Raw genomic sequence first — 19,238 nt, forward strand, 5'->3', positions numbered from 1 at the left:
AGTACAGAACTGGGCTGCTAACACCAGGCTTGTAACCTGATGGTGCAAAGAGGCTGGCAGCTGGAATAAAGTCTGTTGTTAACATAGAGGTGAGGTTCACAACAAATTGAAGTTGAAATGCCATTTTGTATCGGTCAACTGAACGACTGAACAACAACAACACTTTCTTCAGTCATCCACTTGGAAGCAACCACACTGAAATTAGACAAGTCTTACCCTTTCTGTCCGATCAGCACAAAACAGCCTTGTATGATGCCTCTTCTGAACAACAATATATGTTATGCCAGGCTGGTAATCCTTTTCAAGACTGATACAGGCCTCTCTAATTGCTAGCAGCTCATAATACAACACCTACAGTGCAGAAACAGAATGGTTAGCTTACTCTCAAATATAAAATAAAACAGGACACTTAAATCAAATTCTTATGTGAAAAGAAACCAAGATCACAAAGAAAACTGCAACAAACGAGTGGACAGAAAACCTCTCAGAATTTGCTCTAATAGCAAAACTGATATATTTAAGAATAAAAGGGGAAAGGTAACAGCAAGACAACTTTATGGCACGCTGCAAGCCTTTTACTGAACATTCTAGAAAAAACTACAGTAATTGCTTCACTGATCTTAATGTTTTGAGGTATGAAGGTATGGACGTTATACTAATTTATTTTATGTTATTTTAATTTAAAAATATGAAATTAGAAATTTATTTCTTGAAACATTTGTAGTCAAAGGGTACACTTCAAATTCCTGATCCTTGTTTATTTGTTATATAGGTGGATGCTGTTAGTATCCCCCCCCGCCCCGAGTCTTCACGATAAATTATCAATTTTAAAAAATACACACACTACTTAATTCTATTGTAAAGACACACACATACATTTGAAGTGTGCCTTAACCTTTAAGTCTACTACAATGTAGAAGACACTATAGTATTTGCGGGTTTAGAACTTCAAGGTCTATGTATAGCAGAACTGCAAAACAGACAAAATAGATTTATACAGATTTGGGCTGGACTTGCAGTTCAGTCTCGAAGCTAGCATCCTGGTGCAGTTATTAGAACAAGTGTGTTTAAAAAACCAGTATCAAGTCCCACCCAGGCAACAGGTCATGTTTTTGATAGGGTGCTTTGTGCTGGGTAGAAGGAGGGCGATCTCATTGTGGGGAACTTAATGTAGTTCCATTGTTGTGGATGGATCACTACTTGGTCCTGCCACATCAGGGACATAATAGAAACGTCCTGCTGCCAAGCTGACAGCTCCTCTGCTGGCATGGAGAATGAGGGTCTCGAGGAAGGAGGACATCTTTCTGAGGAAGAGGAAAACACTCCTTTACAAAGGAAGTATTCCTTGGGTGACAAATAAGCATCTTCTTGAGCAGAGACTATGCCTCTAGGGCTCCTTGTAGTGGTCAATTTGATAATTAGGCATACACAGAGACGGGTTTTGGTGGGTGCATTTAATGCATATAAAAGGTTGCAGGCATCACATAGATAGGCTGGGTGGAATCAGTATTGTAGTGCACACTAGCAGCAAAGACAATGGGAAATACAGAAGTGAAGTTTTGCAAGTAAGATTAGGTTGTTAGGTAAGGTGATGCAACCTACAACCCCTATTGTAGAATTCTCACAAATGCTACCTATTGCATGTGCAAGACCACTGGACATGGGTGTTAACGAGTCTCAATATATGGGTGGAATGATGTCAGGAGGTGGGGTTTAGATTTGTTAGACACTAAGAAACATTTTGTGAAAAGCCAATTGGCAGGAGGGTCAGGCCAGACACAATCAAATAATTCACATGGTGCATAATTAATTTACTGCCATAAGATGTGATGATGACCACCATCTAGGACAATTTTAAAAGGGGATTAGATAAATTCACAGACGACAGATCTACTAATTAGTGCTAATGATAGTATATGTGACCTCCAGGTTACCCTTTGAACACCAGTTGCTAAGGGGAATGTTGCCTTCAGGCTCTACTTGCAGGCTTCCCAGAGTAACCGTGTGTGTGTGTGTGTGTGTGTCTGTACAAGTTCTGGGCTGATCTTAGGAAATAATAAATGGCCTAGTGAGTGGCATGATTGATTTTAATGCCCTCTTCCACTTAGTGGAGTCCAGCCATCATGATTTCCCAAGGAGCCGAGGGCAATAAAGGGAGAAGGGAGATGGATATAATAACAGGGTCAGAAGACCTGTGACCAGTTCAACCAAACATGTTAGAACACATTTAAAATATCTAAAGTGGAGTTTGTTTATTAAGTTTATATAAAGCCCTTCATCTAAGGATCAAAGGGCAGTTTATAGTATACAACACAAAAATATTTAACAAACAAAACACAATCCTCACCCCCCTACAGTTTTAAAAGTAATGGATGGTTTAATTAGCCAAAGGCCTGGGAGAAGAGGAGTGTTTTCACCTGGACCCTAATGAAAGCTCCAGAAGAGCCTCCCTGGGGACAGCATTCCACAAATGAAGAGCCCCTGGAGAAAAGGCCCATTCTTATGTTGCCACCCTCCAGATTTCTCATAGAGGCACAAAAGTGTCTCAGAGGATGATTACAGGATTGATTCATATGGGGGAAAGGTAGTCTTTAAAAGGTAGAACCATTTAAGGCTTTATAGGTCAAAACCAGCTCTTTTAATTGGGCCTGGAAACTAAGTGGCAGCCAGTGCAGTAGGGCAAGGATTGGTGTCATATTCTCAAACCATCATGCTCCGGTGAGCAACCTGGCCACTGAATTCCGCACCAACTTTTGAGTGGTTAAGGCAGGTGTGGGGGACTAGGACCTGACCAAAGGGTCCGGTCTGAACTGCCCACCTTTGTAAGTATTCCCACTTTGACAGGAGCACCCACCTCTCAAGAATCTTATGTTACCATGACATCAGGTGATCCATTTTTCCTTTGAAGTTCAAGCTGTGCTGCCAAGGAAAATCCCAGGAAATCAAAGCAGAGTTTGACATCAACTATTGGACTGGCTACACTTGAAAGTTTCCGATACTGTGAAGTGTAGCTGATCACAGTGAAACTTGAAGCCACTGTGATCAAGCTGACTAGTGCTGTGTTCAAGCTCTGCTTCTGAAAGGGATCAGCTACACTCCAAGCCTTGCATTTGTTGCCAAATTAAAATGCCAAGGAACTATCAGGAGCACATTTTAAGGTTCCCAGTTGCTTCTTTGCAGTCATGTTGTCTCCTTCCTCACACATGACATCACATTACATCAAGTGTTGCTTGGGGGAAATGGCCTTGTGGGCCAAATTATGACCCTTGTAAAAATAGTTTTATAAGCTCCGTAATCTGCTCTGAGGGCCCTTTTATGGTAAAAGTTGTGGGACATAAACACCTGTCGAAACTGCCCTTCTGACACCCCATCACGGTAGAAGATTATTCGTGTCGGCTTGAAGCGTGTTGACTTGTAGAACTGGATGAGAAGTTCTCGAACCATGGAGGCCAAGTCTTGGATGATCTCCTGGCGGGGTTTTTGAACTCTCACTGTGGCACAGTACCTGCTTGGATGGGCATCCATACTACCTACAACCTAAAGCAAGAGAGGCACATGAAGAAAAATGATTGTTCCAGACAAACAACACTTTCTCTAATCAGTGTAAATAGTTTTCCCCAACAGGAAGCACAAGCCTTCAGAGAGTGACAGTTGCAAAAAGCTGTGAAAACCACTTATTACTAAATTTTGCTGTATAAAAGCTTGGAAAGTCATCCACATTTAAGAATGCAGTATCCATTGAGGCCCAAACAACTGTGCTCCATTCACCATGTGAATAATGCATGGCTAATTTGTCATACACACATCTAGTGGAGCTCTCATGACATGCACACAGCAAACACACCCACTTGGACAAACTGAATCTGATGGCACTGGTGATCCTAATGCATGGGTTAAGAGATCTTGTGGAATCTGCTTTGTTTTTACTATAATCTCAAGGTCCACCAACTAGAATCTGGTGTAAAAGACATGTTCTTGGATTTGAATAATTCTGAGTCTAGCAACAGTTTTGAGTATCAGCACCAAACCTAGCCTCCCAGATCTTTCACACGCAAAATCTATTTCTGGTTACCCCAAGCTTTCTTCATGTCAGCAGTATTATTTTGTTGGGTGGTGGGATTCATTCTGTTGCTGCTGTTGGTTTTGTTAAAAAATGGGGAGTCAGAAATCCTTGCTGATCAACTGCAAATGAACCGGAAATCTACCGGTTGATCCAGATCTGCTTTCTTCTCACAGCTATCACGATGTTATTATCTATACACTGGCTTCATTCACTGAAAATACTAAATGATGATTTAGTGCAGTGGTTTTCAACCAGTGTGCCATAAATGAAGGTGGTCCTTTTCCACACTGTGCAAGAGGAGAGGGTAGTGTGAAAGTCCAAGGATTTGCTTTGGTTTCTTCCTGTTTGTGCAAAGAGCACTAAAACATGGTGCAGCATTACATATGTGCAAACTCAACCTTTCTGATTCATAATAATGCTCCATCTTGCACATGGTTAGCCCTGGAACCCCAAGCAACAGTCATTTTGTATTAGGGAATCTTTTATTACATCAGAAAATGAAGCACAAAAGGAGACATGGAGAACTAATGAGACAGAGACAAGGGGCCTATTTAAGGCAGTCAATCCTTGTGAACGTCCTCTCTCTTTCACTCTCTCATAACTAAGGTATTCAACCAAGGTTGGGTGGGGGGCACACACAAAGGTGAATGCAACTCACAGCAGCGATAGATGGCTTCTTTCCATCCCCAGCAGGTGGATGAGTAACATCTGCTCCCAAGAAAATCACTGGTTGTTGGAACACAGAAGGTCTTTAAAAAAAAAGGTGACATGTCAATCTCAAACCCAAACTTCATCTACCGCCTTCCTCAGAAGGGTCCTAGACTATGCACCTCACATTCTAGAAGGTAAGCAACTATTCCTGAAATGCATCCACGGAGTCTAGAAATCTTCATACAGAAAATTAAAATGCCAGAGTTTAGTTTTTTAGAACACGTTATAGCAGATTTTGGATGCACTAGACTTCCTCTACTTAAAATGAATAAAAACAAACACTCCACATTGCTGTAGGAGGCAGGGAAGCTCTGAACACATGGGCTTGCTAAAGATGTGCAAGTCAGAGGGCATCTTACAGTCAGTCTCACATTCCTGTGACTGGAGCTGATGACTCAAATTGTGTGGCCAGAGAGAGGTGGACAATATTGCTCACTATGAATTATACTGCTCCCTGTATAATTCCTCAGGGATAGGTTTTTGAAATTGATTAATGATACAGTTTCTTCTTTGAATAGTGGGAATAAAATCTGTTACTTACTGGATGATAGAAATAATTATATTATATATAAGGAATATGGTTATCCCGCAAAATGGGGTCCAATCTCCTAAAATGTACCTTTCAAATTGATTGTATGTATTTATTTTTGCATCTAATCAGTCAGATTTTTATTGATTGTGGCCAATAGCCATTACAACATGATTAATACAAAACCATCAAGAACATCTAAGATTATCAAAACTTTAAATTATAAAGTTCCCCAAATTACTTAGATTTAGCTGTGTCAAACCTTGTTTCTTATTAAAATTTTCAATAAGATAATAGCTACAAAAAATACAAATATTTATTATGTCTGTACAGTCATACCTTGGATCCCGAACGCCCTGGAACTCAGACGTTTTGGCTCCCGAACACTGCAAACCCGGAAGTGATTGTTCTGGTTTGCAAACATTCTTTTGGAATCCGAATATCCAGCGGGGCTTCCAATTGGCTGCAGAAGCTTACTGTAGCCAATCAGAAGCCGTGATTTGGTTTTTGAACATTTTGGAAGTCGAACTGACTTCCGGCACGGATTCCGTTCGACTTGCAAGGTACGACTGTATTTGCTTTAGCAAATGAATTTGGCTATCAAATCAAGCATGTTAAATTAGTAAGGCTATAACTTGGTTAAAATTCACATTCTTAAGATTCTTTAAGTCAATAAATTAAATCTGAATATGGAAGAATAGCTCTGCAGGAAAAATGTAATTTGCCTTTATCTGAGGATTGTTGGAACCTGTCATCCTCTAGATACGATCAACCCCTGCCAGCATGGCCAGTTGTCAGGGATAATTAGAAGTTCAACAACACCTGGAGGGCCATAGTTCTCTGCCATCCCTGTTTTAGATTATGCATGTACATGCTACAGTAGGTGTTTAAGAATACGCATTCCCCAAGTATGAAAATTGAGAAACACATTTTCTCAGATGGCACTTGTTATCTTTTTTTATTATTATTAAAAAATTTCTTGATTTACAAAAGTGTGTGCAATGTCTCTTTCGTATTTTTTCCATGTAACATTTTTACAAATCAGTTTTGGTTGTTGAGACATTAGGGAGAGAAGGGGGAAAGAGGTGGGTGGTATGGGGGGATGGGTGAGGTGGGGTGACGATGTTTCTATTTTCCTTAGTACGGTATATGTAGGGTTTGGTGTCAGCGTTGATTGTGTAGGTTCTCTGTTGTTCGCTTGTGTTTCTTTGGCGGTGAGAGAGGTTGGGATTGGCGTAGGGATGGCACTTGTTATCTGAAGTTATTATGACTATATATACTTAACAATTGCAATTAAAAACCATTTTGATTGTCTTAAAGTGCTCTCTTACACTTTATGCCAATCAGTGTGGCTTTTAATTGCTTAATCCAACTGATCATTTGATGCCACATCTGGGGGGAAAGCAATTCCCTTAAGTTCTACAGAGTACATAATTCTGACGATTGCATTAACATTAAGGTAGGATTCTTACCGTTGATGAGGTACAAGGATGTTGTTGATTCCTCCCAGTTTTACGTTAATCTTTAGGCACAAGTTAGAGAGGGTCTGAGGAGATGTTTTTATGACATTCTTGACTTGAACACACTGGGTGGCCATCCCCAAAAGTGTGTCTCCCACACGCTTCACCTCGGCTGAGAAACAAGCATTGATGTGAAGGGACTTCAATATTTTACACCACAGCACAGTTCTAAAATCTGTCCCTGCAATGTCAGCTCACTAAGTCATGCCCAATGCACAGGATGCCAAGAGACAGGTACAATATTAAAAAGCAGCACAACTCTATCTCTTCAGTACTTTGAAGAATGAGGTCCCCTCCTGATAGGCAAAGAATACTAGAGAGAATTGAACTCATGCTGACAAGAGGAGCTGATCTGCTTTTCTTCATATGGAGCTAATCTTCCCTAGCAGCTAATAGGGAGAAGAAGAAGAAGAAGAAGAAGAAGAAGAAGAAGAAGAGTTTGGATTTGATATCCCGCTTTATCACTACCTGAAGGAGTCTCAAAGCGGCTAACATTCTCCTTTCCCTTCCTCCCCCACAACAAACACTCTGTGAGGTGAGTGGGGCTGAGAGACTTCAAAGAAGTGCGACTAGCCCAAGGTCACCCAGCAGCTGCATGTGGAGGAGTGGAGACGTGAACCCGGTTCCCCAGATAACGAGTCTACCACTCTTAACCACTACACCACACTGGCTCTCAGGGAGGAAAGCAAGGAAGCTTACCTGGAATGAGAAAGATCAACAGGAGAAAGAAAACCCAAGACAAAAGTTTCTCCTTCCTTGCAAATATGAATGCAAAGCTCTCCTTCCAGGCAAGAGTTATCCTGAACAACATTCCCCCCTCTTCCAGCTTGTCTATTTCTCAGCCTCACACCTATGTTGCATGTCCAACTGCCATTTCTTACAGCAACTTGCTATGCCAAGATTGCCATTTGAAAGCTTGAAAACAGAAGCGATCAAACACAAGCTGAACCAAAATACAACTTTTAATATTTATTTACCATACACTGGTGTTTTCCCTGGTAGGATGACTATGATGAGCTGGAGCCCAGAATATGTGTTTTTAAGGTGTCGGAACATAGGCTCCACACTGTCGGCACCTTGTGCATATTTACAGAAGCATGGTTGACCTTGGATTGGCATTCCTGCATCCTTGGAAATTTTGCGCAGCTGGTCTGTAAAACCCCTGGCAAAAAAATGGAAAGCTTTCTGAAGGAGGAATAACGAACATCAACCGATAGAAACTAAGCATACCCCCCCCAAAAAAACCTGAATACCTTGTTCTTCCAATCCCTAAAGTTGTGGGTGCATAGATCACATACTTTCTCCCTCCAGCTACTTCTTTCTGTAGTGAGAGCCTTCAACAAGATTTATGGTTATGATGGTACCACTCTCAAGCCCATTTAAAATGTTGTTTTAAGTTCCTGTTGGTCACTGGTTTGCATTACACATGATTAAAAGCATTGCCAGCATAGCTTTTAACCTCACATAAGGCTGTCAGGGTCTGCTAAAAGAGAAACTACACACAAAGGAGAGGCTTTGTGGCCAATGTTTGTAGCCAATGGCTACTGATTTACTATATAATAAAATCTTAAAATATATTGTCATGCTGCAGTTAAGTTGGCATGGCCTCCAAGACGCTACAACTGCAGCATAGCGGAACAGCAGGTGGAACAGTTCAAGAGAGCTGCAGAAAAACAAGTGAGTACAGCTCCCCAGAAACTGTCCTGTTCAGGTGCTACTGCCCACCTCACACCTTTAACCCTTCATTCCGTCCCTCCTTGCCACAATGTCAAAACTACCCAGTGAATTTCAATCATAAACCAAAAAGTAAAGATGTGAAAAACAGTTTGCCAGCAACAAGGCAGCTTTTGGGTAAATAAATCCCATTTGTGAACAAAGTCAGCAGCAAAGGTTGGACAGCTTCACAGGTTTTAAGGCAGAAGCACAAAACTCATACCATCTTCTAATCAGTGACCTACCATGCAATAAAAAAGTGTGTAACATGAGGGCAGGGGAAGGAAGGGAGAAACCGCTCACTGCCTGATTAACAGGTGGCTTACTTCAGTATTTCTTCACGACATTGTCTCTGTGTTGCAAAGCAAGCAATTGCCCACATCTTGATTTCCACACCAGTATGAAACTGTTTTCCCCGCATATCCCACACACCATGACTTGGTGTTGCAACTGTTCGATTCTATGGAAATAAACGGGGAGAAAAAATTAAGATATTAATGTACTGGTAATTTGCGACATGTGCATCAATAAATCATTCCACAATGTTTAAACTCAGACAGTTCTAAGAAGGGAAGAGATACTAATCAAAGTTAGAATCCCATCTGAATATTACACCAGGAGACAAACAAACAAGGGTTTCTTACCCGCCCTCCATACTGCAACATGGGAGCTGGAAGCACACGCCCCGTCACATGAGCCATCTCATCACGGACTTTAAACTGAAATTCCTGAACAAATGGGTCTGCATCATAATTAGCACTTCTCACCTGGCAGAGAAGGGGAACAAAAAAACAGCCATATTGAATACACTTGTTATTGCAGAAGTGCTAATTTAAAGGTTCAATTCCTTTCTCCTCCTCTAAGCCAAAAACAAACAACGTATTCCAAATGTGGAACAAGGTCCTTCGATGATTCTTTAACACAGACTTGGCTGCCTTAAATTACAAGCCTTTTGCGAAATTTCCCATTATTATTTACTGTTCATACGCCCATTTGAAGATGCTTAAAAACTTACTAAAGATGGCTGCTCACCAAAAACTTTGCTATGCCCTTAAGTCTGAAGCTCACATGTTGGCACAATTAAGGCATGTAAATTTCCTAGACCAGTGGCACGCAAGGAGAGCACATACCTTTTATCATACTCCATTTGAGGGGAAGCTGCCCTTTCTTAAGAGAAATCTAAAGCATCAACAACGGAATATAAGCAGAGTTTCTTCCAAAAGTTCAGTCTAAGCCTCAATAGACAATGACATACTGTTATTGTTATTGTTATTTATTGCATTTGTTAGCCTCTTTAGAAAAAAACAAATAAATCTCAAAGCAACCTAACAGCAAGATGAAATACAAACAAGTAAAATAAATTAAAAGCTAAATTAAAAATTTACATACAATGCAACATTCCTAAAATGTACATTGAACAATAGAATAAGACATCCTACCATAGCTGTCAACTTTTCCCTTTTTTTAAGGGAAATTCCCTTATTCCGAATAGGATTCCTCACAAGAAAAGGGAAAAGTTGACAGCTATGCATCCTACCCTAACCTATCGAAGGATGAGCAGCATAATACAGGCTAATTAATCATCAGAATTAAATACAAACTTCTTAGTCTAGAACCTAAAAAGTGACCATGAAGGTCCCAGGTATGTTTCCTTGTGGAGAGCATTCCACAAACAGGGAACCACTAGTGAGAAACCCCATTCTCATGTAGTCATCCTCCACACCTTCCTCAGATGAGGTACACAGAGAAGGATCTCTGAGGGCCACAGGGTCTCAGCTGGTTCAAGTGGGAAGAGGTGGTCTTTGGGGTCCTGAGGATGGTGGCTTTATAGGTCCAAACCAGCACTTTGAATTGAACCCAGAAACTAATCAGTAGCTACTGCAGTTGGGCCAAAATTGATTTAATAAACTCAGACCTTCTGGTCTAATTTGGTAATATGGTCACTGAATTCTACAGTTTCCTAACAGTATTCAATGGCAGTCCCATGTTTAATGCATTGCACTAATAAAAATTAGAGGTTATTAGAGTACAGACAACTGAAGTTACGGTAAGTTACCCCTGTGCAGACAGGGTTGCAACTGGATCACCATCCAAACCTGCTAGAAGATGCTGTGCACCACTGAGCACAGCAGTTGAGCCAGAAGTACCCCTAAGCTCTACATCTACACCTTCAGTGTGAGTACAGCTCCTTCAAGAACAGGTCCCTTTTGCACAAGGGCATATAACATTTATAGCCTGGCCTGCATAGCCCCAGGTTTGTACTCACTCCCTACAGACCATGGGCCCATTTAGGCCTGTTAGGCCTCTAAGGTTGGCCCACCAGACAGTTTGGGGCAAATCACACCCAACTTTCTCATGCGTGACATCAAAAGATTTCTGCTAAGGTGAATGAAAAAAAACATACAAAACATCTTACTAAAGGTTAGAAGAAACAAATAAGCCATAGGTCTTGGCATGCATAGGTCTTGAAGATGCAGAGATAATGAGATAAATGTTGCACTAACTTTCATGTACAAAGCAGATTAACCCAAGTTTTGTCCTCACTAATTGATTTCAGAGGTGGGGATAACAGTTATGAAGTCAGCAGCAACATACTCTACACAACACTAAGCAGAGAAAATGGCAAAAAGGAGGCTGTGGGCACTGGCGTAGAAAGGGCAGGGCGTAGGGCGTGGGGTGCCCTGGGCAGCGGGATCCCGATAGGGTTCCATCTCGGTGCTCCACGCCCCCAGAATGCCCGCCAGTCCCGCCCCCGCCTCCTTCCCGCCCCCAGTGCCGCAGCATGAAGCTCCGCCACTGGCTGTGGGATTTAAGAACAATCTAGGAAAGACCAAGTTTTATCTTCAAAAGCAAACTAACCAGTCTGCTGATTTCTTCTTGTCTATCTGGGGCAGATCTTGCTGTTGCTTTTATCATGGTTGATGTTTGATTGTCTGTTAGTTTCTTGATACATCGCTGGCCTGCCACGATGTTACAAACCTGCAAAAATGGGACATGTCAGTCTAATGATGTACATTAAACAAATTTGTTGGAATCATTTATGAACCTAGCATATTGCCTGCCAAAGCAATTTTAGAACTGTGTTCTAGTAATGTGAGCATTCCTATGTGGTAAGAACCTCAATGCAGTACATGTTTCCACAAATGTTAGCTTTTCCAAAGCTTTCCTAAAGTTATCAATCTTCCTAAGATTCAACATTCAGCATAGGATAAATTGAATGGCTTTAAAAGATTAGGCAAATTCATGTTGAATAAGGTTATCAATGGTTATGTTCTACCGTCACTGGCAGTGGAGGTATGCCAACAGCGGAGAATCCTAAGTAGGAAGAGTGCTTTTGGGCCCAGATCCTGCCTTCAGGCCTACCATAGGCTTCTGGTTAGCCAGTGTGAGAAAAGGATGTTGGACTAAATGGGCTGCTGTCCTGATTCAGCAGGCTTTTCTTATGTTCTTATCGACAAGTTGACGAAGCCCATACCTTCCATGCAAAAGGTTCCAGACTGATTTCCTAGCATTGCCAGCTGAAAGGTTAACAAGAAGCAAGGCTGGGAAAGAGCCCCTTGCTTGCAATTCTGAAGAGGAGCCACCAGTCAAAGTAGACAATACTGGGCAAGATGAACCAACAATCTGACTGAATAAGGTAGCTTCATATGTTCATTGTAATCCACCAGTCAGAGCCAGTTCTTGAAGTGAATAGAACTTGCAATCCTTCCACACAAAAATCTAGTTACCCCAAACTTTCCTCATTTCAGCAATATTATTTAATGCAGTGTGCAGGGGGGCATTTTATGCAAAGTAACAGTGTTCTAAATAAATTACTTCAAGAGGCAGATAGGTGTGTTTCTGCTCCTGTCCCACTTGTAGACAAGGAAGATGAGGATATTTCAGCTGCAGGTTGTACTTTTCTCTGAAGTACTGTGCTACTGTTCTCTCCACAGTCTGACCATTTTCTAACTGCAATGGGAAACTGAAAAGAGAAATTGAGTTTTAATCAGAGGAGAACTGAGGGAGTTAACTGCCTTCTGGGGGAAAATAAGTGATTTTTCTGGAAGTTATACAACATTATGTCAGTCTTATAATAATAAAAAATATTTATTAATTTATATCCCACACATCTGGCTGGGTTTCCCCAGCCACTCTGGGTGGCTTACAATATATATAAAAACACAACACAGCATCAAACATTAAAAAACAAAATATCTTATACGAGCAACAAAGAAACCAATAATAACAATAATAAACAGATTACAGTTATACCCAAATTAAAATAACCGCCAGCCCCAACTAAACATTTAACCAACATCAACCCAACAAAAACAAAACAGAGGAACCAAAATTAGAACCATTTAAAACATTTTAGCCAATTGTCCCAACCCAAGAGTTGTTCCAGTAATGTCCCTCCGGCCTCCAAGGAGCCTCTTTTAGGAAGGACACAAAGTGGCTTCAAATCAGTGTGAAGGTAAGTACAAATATGTATCCATGAATACAAGGGAATAATACAAAAATGAAAACAACAGCAACAATGTATTTTTAAAAAGTACTGTGCAATTTGGGTCTATGGACCGCAATAAAGTTATGTGTGTGTGTAAATAAAAAACCAATACAGTATCATGCATTCCAAATTCTAAAAAAATTGGATGGTGGATTTTTACTGTGGCCATGTATGCAACATTCTAGTCAATTGTTTAAAACATTTGCTTACGTTTGATGACTGGCAGGTCTCCGTGTAACGTTACAGACACGGTACTTTCGTCTCATTGTTCCACAGTGAGTCACTTCAACCTTCAGACCTATGTGAAAACAAAGGGGGAAAGAGAAATAATGATGTCACAGAATGGCGCAACCCAAAATGATACATGCACAAGCTGTTTTATAACAGAACATGCATATTAATGTACAACAGAATAAGAATGCCATCAGGCTTCTTATTATGGAACAATTCTACAAAGAATGGTTACTTTGAATGTTTCATTTCATATGCAAAACAAGGGAGTCTGGGAAAAAAGAGGGTCCAATAGACCTTTGGAAAGATAATGTCAACTTTCCATTGGGCCCCTTTTGCACGAGCACATACACATGACTTGATCTCATGTTGATACGGTAACTGGGAGAAAATGATACAAATGTACAGGAAACTGCATGGCTTGGCACCTATGACATTACCAAAATACATTCACTCTTATCTGTAATTGTGTGTCCCAATGAAATCTGGTGAGCTAAGTCCACCATTTCTAAGCACTTCAGAATTCAAACCCTGAAAGGTTTTCACTTCATCCTCCAAAGGTGGTCGTGGTTGGTGTGGTAAGCTATTATTCATTTATTTAATGTATATACTGCTCTTCATTGGGAGAAAAAAACCAAAGCAGCTTACACAGCATTATATTTAAAAAATACAATTAAACCCACCAATATATAATCAACATACAAAAAAAGCAGAAGAAACGAATCAAACAATGGTATGACTATAGAAAACAATAGTCCTCCTGTATGACTATAGAAAACAATAGTCCTCCTGTAGAAAATTATCCTCCTAACTGCCACTCAATAGAGCAGGACAAGCAGGAAACAATTAGTTCACCCAGGGCAATTTTTGTTCCAGAACAATTAATTCTTCCTTCCTGCTCCCCAGCCTGGACTAGGAAAGGTCCTGGCAGACAGAAATATCACCTCAAGTTTCCTTGGGCAAATTGTGAGAGAGAACCAAATGGTATGGATGTGCTGGACTGATGTCTTGCCCGGCAATGGACAGTATGATATCCAACAAACTGAAGCTCGAACCAGTTAAGTCTGAGGCACTGTTAGTGGTTGATACCCTGGACTGGATGGATGGGAAGTGGCGTGCTTTTCATGGGGTTACACTCACGCTGAAGGAGTGAGTGTGTAGCATGGAGGTACTTCTGGATCCTTTATTGTTGCTTGAGGCTCAGGTGGCCTCAGTGGTGCAGAGTGCCTTCCATCAGCTTCGGCTGGAGGCCCAGCTGTGCCCCTATCTGGACAAGGATAACCTAACTTCTGTTGTCTATGCTCTGATAACCTCTAGGTTAGATTACTGCAATGCATTATACATAGGGCTGCCTTGTGAAGACTGTTCAGCAACTTCAGCTGGCAGCCAGGTTGATCACAGGGCACAACCGTTTGAGTGTATTACATTGATCCTGGTCTGATTGCACTGGCTGTCAATTAGTTTCCAGGCCCAAATTAAAGTCCTGGTTTTTACCAATAAAGCTGTCAACAGCACAGAACTGCAATAATTCAAGGGCCACTTCTCCCCATATGAACTGCCCTGGACCATGTAATCATCATCTGAGGCTCTTCTTTGTGTGCCTCCTCCATGAAAGGTCTGGAGGGTAGCATTTTCTGTGGTGGCTCCCCATTTGTGGAATGCCCTCTCCAAGGAGGCTCACCTGGCATCTTCATTACATACCTTTAGGCTCCAGGTCTAAACATTTCTCTATAACCAGGCCTTTGGCTGTTTAACATTCTATCACCTTCTAAACAGGTTTTTTTGGGGGGGGATTTGTTTGCTTAAATAATAACAACACCACATTACAGTGGGGCATTTATTACAATTTGGGCATGTGCTTTACCATCTATGCATGCCAAAACCAAAGGCATCAAACCTTTCTGCAAGAAATAAAACAGCAGCCTTGCAGTAATATTGACATCCTAGTGAGATATATATATATATATATCTTTTTAAAAATATATTTATTCTGCAGGTTTTGTTTTTCCTTTAAGTGAAATGTATGTTCCTCACTTTTTTCCAGTTTCGAAAAAATTTAATACAACAAAACAAACCCAACCAATAGCATATTTTGTGAACATTCTCTATGCACACTTCAACACTTCCTTGTAACAGTTTTTCTTTTTTTAAGAAAACTTGAAAACAAACCAGAGTTTGCAGAACCAGCCAGGCTGCTCATTGGGGTAAGATAGTTTGATCATATTACATTGATCCTGGTCTGACTGCACTGGCTCCTAACTGGCCTTTTCTGTGATGGCTCCCAGTTTGTGGAATGTTCTGCCCAGGGAGATTCCCCTGGCGCCTTCATTAAATATCTTTAGGTGCCAGGTGAAAATGCTTCTCTATAAATAGGCCTATGGCTGATTAACATTCTACGGCCTTTGGAGGTGGTATTGGCTTGTTTTTGTTTTATTGTGTATTTTGTGTTCTCATTTTGTATTTTTATGTTGTGAACCACCGTATGATCTTCAGATGAAGGGCAGTATACAAATTTAATAATAATCATCACCATCATAATAGATAATAAATGCATTCTCGCTCTGCTTGCTCTGGAACTTTATTGTCAAACTGCCATTTGACTAAAATAGCATGACATATAAACATGAGTGCACGCTACTACAGGCAAAAATGGCTCTACTATACCACTTTCCTCTAGCAGCATTGTGTGCAGTGATTGAGGTGAAGCCACCTCCTCATTGGAGGTTTTTAAACAGAGGACTGTTGGCCATCTGTCTTGGATGCTTTAGCTGAGATTCCTGCATTGCAGGGGGGTTGGACTAGATGACCCTTGGGGGTCTCTTCCAACTCTATGATTCTATGCTTTTATGAATCTATCAGTCAAAGCTATCAAATCACCTCTTCATGGCTGTGCCAGAGGAGGGATGCAGAAGCAGAAGAGCAAGAGCTTCTAACTTATACAGGTGCATTTACTAGTGTCAACAGTTCAGTTTGTATGCTGGGAATCTTATTCATCCAGAGGGATTGAATTCAGACTTAGATTTTAATTGTTTTATTTAACTGCATTATCTGCCATGATCCACTGACTGGATGGGGTACTGTTTTCATCTGGTTGTCAGGCATTCTTGCTGTTAATGTTGTGCTGTGTCTTTAATTTCCCTTACAGTATATTAGTTTCACCTGTGGCTAACTATATTATGTTCTTTACAATTTGTTACCAGCATCAGTGACTACAGTATCATATGAGCACTGATCCAGAGCATATTTTTTTACAGTGTTTATATTTACTTACATGTAAGACTGGGTATGTATTTTAGTTGTATATATTGTATTATACATTTCATTTTTTACAGATGCAGGTTTCATCGCATGTATATTGTAATTTCAGCTTGTTAAGAAATTGAACTGCATCCTTCTCATATTAATTCTTACAAGTCTGACTGATGAAGCATTGTACGAAACAGATTGGTTATCCAGAAACTCTGTTCTGGCGATATTTGGTGACAGATTATTTATATACCGAACTTTTGAATTATTCTACTGCGAGTGGTGAAAAAGATTTAGAGACTTTGGTTGTAATTTCTGATAATTTGTATTAGTCTATAAATAGTGCTTAGTGCCATTGTTATTGGCCATCGTGTTGTGTTATTTTGTTCAGAGAATCTTATTTTGGCAAGCAGCAGCACTGTGGTGGCTGAAGGAATACTAAGTGAAAATGTGAAACAAATATTGATTCCAAAAATGGCTAGCGGTTATGAGACAAAGATACAATGTTTAAGAAGTATGCTCCTAGACAGCATGGCCTTTTGACAAGACATGTTCAAGTGTCCACAGTTAAGAGGACTAGAGACTTCTTTGTATGATTTTCAGGGGTTTGGATAAAGGCAACCTTTTCCAGAATACAAATCTCTTACCAGAACACACATTTCATGCAAATTAGTGTATGAGTAGCACAGAAGATGAAGAATCATATGCATTTTAAATGAACTTAGGAGTGTTAAGGAAGAGCAGATGAAAGGCTTCTGAGAACATTATAAGCTACTGTACTTTACATGGATCAGTGCTCTATTTTCTACTTACCCTTTATCTCTTTGGTGAATTTTACCCGGTGAGAATCAGTCAGAGGTCGTGGCTGTTCGTCAATGTTGTGAATATCGAGAACTTCACACATAAACTGAATTACAGGTTGTGCTTTGTAGAAGGCAGTGGCAGAAACTAAGAGCAGAAAATAGAGCAGGTAAAAAAGTAGAAGTTTTCCAAAGCTTTAAAAGCAAATAAAATGGATTCTTTCTGAAGACTAAAATAAACCATTGGTACACAATAATTAGTTCTGTTTATACATTTGAAGAAGAAATCATTAAAATCATCACTATGCTTTGGGACAACAAAGTGTCATGTAGTACATTTTCTAATTAAAATTATTATCTCATGAATTTAGAGCAAGTTTCCCCAAACTTATCAGTTTACTGATCCCTTGTCATCACCCACCCACCCACCCTGCAAATTCTTAGGAAAGTAAATGAAATAAAGTCAAGAAATATCAATATTTAATCAACATTTATTAATCATCAATCACCAATAACAGGAATCATCAAATGTAAAAACATATATTAATACAGAGGTTTCTCAATGGCAAGGAAGGTACACTTTGTACATGCCCACATAAGTAAAAACAAAAACTAGGGGTTCAATATTAACCACTTTGGGAAACACTGATTTAGAGAGTTCATATTGAAAACGAGTACCGGTAATCATTAGTATTATGTAGGGCAATAAACTCATGACTAACAAAGTGAGCAAAACAGTAAAAGTCTCATAGTAAGTTACACAAATAATTATGAACATTTACTCCTATATCACTCAGTCAAATTTCAAACAGCCTAAGTTCTCCTTCTCACCACAAAGAAATGGAACACCCAGCATCCATGATATTTTCATTCTTGCACAAAACTCTAAACTTGCAAGCTAGACTCAAGCCTGAAGTTTCTCCCAAACTAATAAGATCTCCAAAGCAAGTCCAAAAAAAATGCCATTAATCTAGTTTCTTGGGGGAAGGGAAATAGGCACTCAAATTCACATATAAGGGCACAATTCTATACAACCATTTAAAAAAATGCTGAAAGGCACTGGACTATAGCAGCAATAAATTAACAAGAAGAAGCTAACAATAAAGTAGACAAAATACCATTATAATTACAAAGCTTACAAATAACCATATGGCACAAAAAATGACTATTGTATTGAAGAATGCTCAAAGCAGCTGAGAGGAGACAGGCTTGCAGATAAGGTCCTGTTTCAATGATCTTCGTAAGATCATGACACCTCAATAAAGTTTCAAGGTCCTGAATGCAGTTTTCACAACTGGGAGGACTTCAGGAATGTTTAGCGCTCCAAATAAATTACTCAATTGCAATAAGATAATACCACTGCAAGCGTCCAAAATTATTTTTTCTCCCATATTTTAAACAAGATGTCACTGTAAAACATCACTCAAAAAGCATTTAGGGGTATTTGAGACTTTGCTAAATTATAAAGGCTTACTTAACTTAGGGATGAATTTGTTCCCACCTTTGCCATGCTGTGGGTGAATACAAGGCAATACGTTTCAAATGCTTTCCATACAGCAGAATTACTAGACTGTGAAACAGTTAACGAGGCATTTTTGAGGTTCCCAGGCCTCAAGTGCACCAAACAGAATGTCCCCATACAAATATAACAAAACATTCTTCAGACATGCGTCACCACCACCAGCCCGCCAACTTCACATGACGCATGCTAGCTGACGCCTACAGATGCTGATTAACTGAATGAACACAAATAGCTTGTGTGCATCCCCCCCAGAAACCTCAACCTGCTGCAGTTTGTCACCATGGTAACCAAACTTGCTACACCAATTAGAAAACATTTTATAAGTACTTGGTCCTGGATGGGAAACAATTAAGAAGTTTCAGTGGACTTCTTACAGGTTTCATCTTCAAACCACATTATAGAACAAAGTTATCG

General features: G+C 40.1%; 1 protein-coding gene across 3 annotated transcripts in view; it reads right to left on the bottom strand.

The window, feature by feature from the left end:
- LOC117051375 (protein argonaute-3) overlaps positions 1-19,238 on the bottom strand; it is a 44,988-nt gene that overhangs the window by 4,617 nt on the left and 21,133 nt on the right. For 2 of the 3 annotated variants that reach the window (XM_033157710.1, XM_033157711.1), the window contains 11 exons: positions 17,316-17,450; positions 13,236-13,323; positions 12,353-12,500; positions 11,396-11,515; positions 9,181-9,303; positions 8,863-8,996; positions 7,801-7,985; positions 6,776-6,935; positions 4,722-4,812; positions 3,343-3,537; positions 217-351 (listed from right to left, as the gene is read on the bottom strand). In XM_033157710.1, the coding sequence (XP_033013601.1) occupies positions 217-351; positions 3,343-3,537; positions 4,722-4,812; positions 6,776-6,935; positions 7,801-7,985; positions 8,863-8,996; positions 9,181-9,303; positions 11,396-11,515; positions 12,353-12,500; positions 13,236-13,323; positions 17,316-17,450 (1,514 nt within the window). Of the gene's footprint in view, positions 1-216; positions 352-906; positions 1,305-3,342; positions 3,538-4,721; positions 4,813-6,775; positions 6,936-7,800; positions 7,986-8,862; positions 8,997-9,180; positions 9,304-11,395; positions 11,516-12,352; positions 12,501-13,235; positions 13,324-17,315; positions 17,451-19,238 lie in introns of those variants that run through there. The other variant, XM_033157713.1, reaches the window with a different exon arrangement.

The sequence above is a fragment of the Lacerta agilis genome, chromosome 8 (genome assembly GCF_009819535.1).
Source record: "Lacerta agilis isolate rLacAgi1 chromosome 8, rLacAgi1.pri, whole genome shotgun sequence".
NCBI classification, from domain to species: domain Eukaryota; kingdom Metazoa; phylum Chordata; class Lepidosauria; order Squamata; family Lacertidae; genus Lacerta; species Lacerta agilis.